The 3,795-nt window shown below is 35.7% G+C and overlaps 1 protein-coding gene across 1 annotated transcript; it reads left to right on the top strand.

Moving 5' to 3' along the window:
* The first annotated feature begins 214 nt into the window (after positions 1 to 214).
* Positions 215 to 2,658, top strand: LOC108346034 (chlorophyll a-b binding protein CP26, chloroplastic). Its single transcript, XM_017584960.2, has 6 exons — positions 215 to 498; positions 688 to 772; positions 866 to 916; positions 1,013 to 1,133; positions 1,671 to 1,805; positions 2,304 to 2,658. The coding sequence occupies exons 1-6, from the start codon at positions 276 to 278 to the stop codon at positions 2,562 to 2,564; spliced, it is 876 nt and encodes a 291-aa protein (XP_017440449.1). The 5' UTR covers positions 215 to 275; the 3' UTR covers positions 2,565 to 2,658.
* Positions 2,659 to 3,795: the final 1,137 nt, after the last annotated feature.

Here is a 3,795-nt window from a genome sequence, read left to right as displayed (position 1 = left end):
GAGGTTTCAGGATAAAACATGTTATCCAGAACCAAGCAATCTTCCAGCTCAGGAGATATCATCATCCTTCACACATCAGTCTTAACCAATCAAATCCTTGCATTGGATTGCAATTCTCTCATCTACACCAATCAAACTCCATGTTGATGAATCTGACATGGCACGTTTACATCCACCAGTCCATGCATATAGTATCTGCATCAGCATTCGCTTAACCCTTCATCCTTTACCTCTGTTTGTGACACATTCATCTGAGTTTTTGAGGCTTCCAAAGCATGGCTTCCCTTGCAGCTTCCACCGCTGCTGCATCCCTTGGCATGTCAGAAATGCTTGGAAACCCCATCAACCTCAGTGGTGCCACAAGGCCTGCTCCATCTCCCTCTAGCCCTGCCTCCTTCAAGACTGTGGCTCTTTTCTCCAAAAAGAAGGCAGCATCAACTCCCCCCAAAAAAGCTGCTGCTGTTTCTCCTGCCAATGATGAACTTGCCAAGTGGTATGGTAAGTCCTCCAGTTATCTGTGTTTCATCTCAGTTATGTTGTTTCAACAGTGTAATTTAAGAAGTATAACTGATAGTGTGTTTAGTTTCACATCCATATCATCATACCCTTCTTAGTTACTGTACTGTGTAATTTGAACACAGTTCCAAACAGTTGCTGATAAACTTTTGTTGTCCCATTTGCTTACAGGTCCTGATAGAAGGATCTTCTTGCCAGAGGGTCTCTTGGACCGATCTGAGATCCCAGAGTACTTGACTGGAGAAGTCCCCGGAGAGTATGTTGCTTCTCCTTCATTGATATACAAGTCATTGAACATACAATGTTTGTGGAGATTTTTGTTTTAATTCTGTAATGTGTGTCCGTGCAGTTATGGTTATGACCCTTTTGGTCTCAGCAAGAAGCCAGAGGACTTTGCCAAGTATGCCTAAGACTCATGATTTAGATGTCTATTTATGTGTTGTGTTACATTACTTGTGTTGTAATGTTTGGGAGGTTGGTTGGTGGTCTAATGCAGATATCAGGCATTTGAGTTGATTCACGCCAGATGGGCAATGCTTGGTGCTGCTGGATTCATCATTCCTGAGGCCTTCAACAAATATGGAGCTAACTGTGGTCCTGAGGCTGTTTGGTTCAAGGTTTGCATGTTTTTTAGCAACTGTCACTGTGTCAAGTTCAGTAATACATTGTTTTTTTTTTTTTCTCATAAGTCAAATGCAATCAAACAGACCTTACAAGTTCAAACCAAATTTTGAAATTCTAGATCAAAGTTTGAAATCCTTAAGAAGTGAACTTTAAACTTAATTCAAGTTTATGAAACTGGCTTGTAAGGAAATGTTTGTGTCTGCTTATATACTGTAAATTTGTCTTATATCTGGTGGAATGGAATTACCAAAAGATTTCATTGTTTGTGAAAATGACAATTGTGATGTAAATTCAACATAGACTTGAACTTGAAAGAATGTTTCTTTCACTTGTATTTTACCCATCTCTTATTCAATTATAGTGCTCATTTTTAACCCATGTCTTAAATAAATCCGGATAATTGTGCTAATAATGTACTTTTTATTCACTGGAGTTAATCTCAACCTTTCAACTTAGCTCATACCAATCATTTTGTGGTTACATATTGCATACATTAAGCCAAATCAATTTTCTTTCTGGAAATGGTGCAGACAGGAGCTCTGCTTCTTGATGGGGGTACGTTGAACTACTTTGGGAAACCCATTCCCATCAATCTTATTGTGGCTGTCATTGCTGAGATAGTTCTTGTGGGAGGTGCAGAGTACTACAGAATTACTAATGGCCTGGTATATAAATTTCTCAATCAGAATATTTAGTGCTGCAGTTCTCATTGCATTTTTTCTTAATCTTTGCTGTAGCATTAGGATTATTACAACAACAAGGTTACTATTTATTCAACTGAACCATCTTATCACTGTTACTTTTGGAAACTATTTGAATCAGCAATGCACACAAGGACCATGTTGATAAACCTGTAACAAAACTTTTCGATATATTTTTGCAAACTTGATTTTCAATGATATTGATTTCATCTAATATTGAGTTTGAAAGAGTTATGTTTAGACCCTTTATCTCAAAAGCAAGTTTGAAGTAAAGTTTAGTGTAACATTCTCATCCCTACTGAAAGCTACATATTTTCACAGTTAGATGGAATGTGTTCTATGATCATAGGAATCAAACTGCATAACTTTTTCTGCACAAAATAAAGTTTTTGGAGCATGAACACTCTCCCAAAGATGTGCTTGATCACTTGATTTACCAAATTGTGACCTATTTTTGAGCAGAATTTCGAAGACAAACTTCATCCAGGTGGTCCATTTGACCCATTGGGACTTGCAAATGATCCAGATCAGGCTGCACTGCTAAAGGTGAAGGAAATCAAGAATGGTAGACTTGCTATGTTTGCCATGCTTGGTTTCTACTTCCAAGCCTATGTGACTGGAGAAGGCCCTGTTGAGAACCTTGCAAAGCATCTCAGCGACCCTTTTGGCAACAACTTGCTCACAGTCATTGCTGGAAATGCTGAAAGAGCTCCAACTCTCTAAACCATTCATCTTCATGTTTTTCTCCAATCTTAATGTACAATACATATCACTGAGATAATTTAAGGCATATCTTGCTTTGTTCCTTGCAACTCAACTCACAAAACTTAATTTCTTCCACTTCTTCTCTGTCTAATTAAGTAAAATCATTCCACAAAACACTACACAAGCAAATTCTTAATTGAAAAAACTTATAATTCTTAGTGCTTGAGCTATTTCAAATGGGGATGGCCAATGAGGTTTTCTGCTGTAGATCAATCATGTATGTCTAAGTTAGTTCTTATACAGACATCATTTGACAAAAACAAAAAATATATAAGGAACTTGTACAGTAAAAGTCATTAACTTCACGATAAGTTAAACTCACAGTAAATACTACAGTTTTGTGCCAATAACTAGTGCAGAAACATGTAGAGTTTCAGCTATAGTATACTCAAGAATTTGTCGTAAGCTAATCATAAGAAATGAGAGGTGATATTTCATGTGACATTAGGAAGCAAAATCTATTTACACATTTTTTCAAGGCCATTTTTCATTCTGCTCCTCCATAATTTCACCTACACCCCCATAATATTTTATATTCCAGATTGTATAATTTTGAATATATTTTTTTATATTTTAGATTGTACATTTCAAAAAACCAAAAAAAAAAATTATATGAAGGTGCAAAAAGAAGCCGCCTTATGAAAACAAAAATAAGGCCATGCTGCCCAATCTAGAAGCAAAGCACAGCACCTAAGAAATGATCCCAGTCATTGACACCCCCAAGTTACTATTTAAACTCCCAATGAAAAGTCAAACTTTTGGTATTTAATTGAAAATACTTCCGACATAAACATGATTTTACTGAATAAGTAACTTATTTTTTTGAAGAAAAAAAGAAGAAATTTATTTTCCTTATATCAATTTAAATAAAAACAAGTTTTATACATGCTATATTTCTTTTAAAAAAACCAATATAACGAACAAATTTTGTAACATTTCATTTTAATAGTATAAAACTACTGAAATATTACATTTTTTATATGATAATAGAATCACTTAGATGAAAACAAACCAACAAAAAGACAATAGATCTATCTTGTAGATCCATCAACCAACTCATTTGTTTCGCCCTCACCTCACGCCGGAATAACTGAAAAGATTGTCTCCTTAAGCTCACACTATTTAGGTGATCATCACAAAAGAGAAAACACACAGACAACCAAAGACAAAAGCAAGGGTAAGCGAGATG

This window comes from Vigna angularis, chromosome 8, assembly GCF_016808095.1.
Source record: "Vigna angularis cultivar LongXiaoDou No.4 chromosome 8, ASM1680809v1, whole genome shotgun sequence".
NCBI lineage: Eukaryota > Viridiplantae > Streptophyta > Magnoliopsida > Fabales > Fabaceae > Vigna > Vigna angularis.
The sequence above is the reverse complement of the archived record's forward strand: the minus strand, read 5'-3'. Positions and strand labels throughout refer to the sequence as shown.

Coding starts and splice junctions, on each gene's coding strand:
- LOC108346034 (XM_017584960.2), top strand. CDS start 276: ATGGCTTCCCTTGCAGCTTCCACCGCTGCTGCATCCCTTGGCATGTCA. Junction 1,134..1,670: donor CTGAGGCTGTTTGGTTCAAG/GTTTGCATGTTT, acceptor GAAATGGTGCAG/ACAGGAGCTCTGCTTCTTGA. Junction 1,806..2,303: donor ACAGAATTACTAATGGCCTG/GTATATAAATTT, acceptor ATTTTTGAGCAG/AATTTCGAAGACAAACTTCA.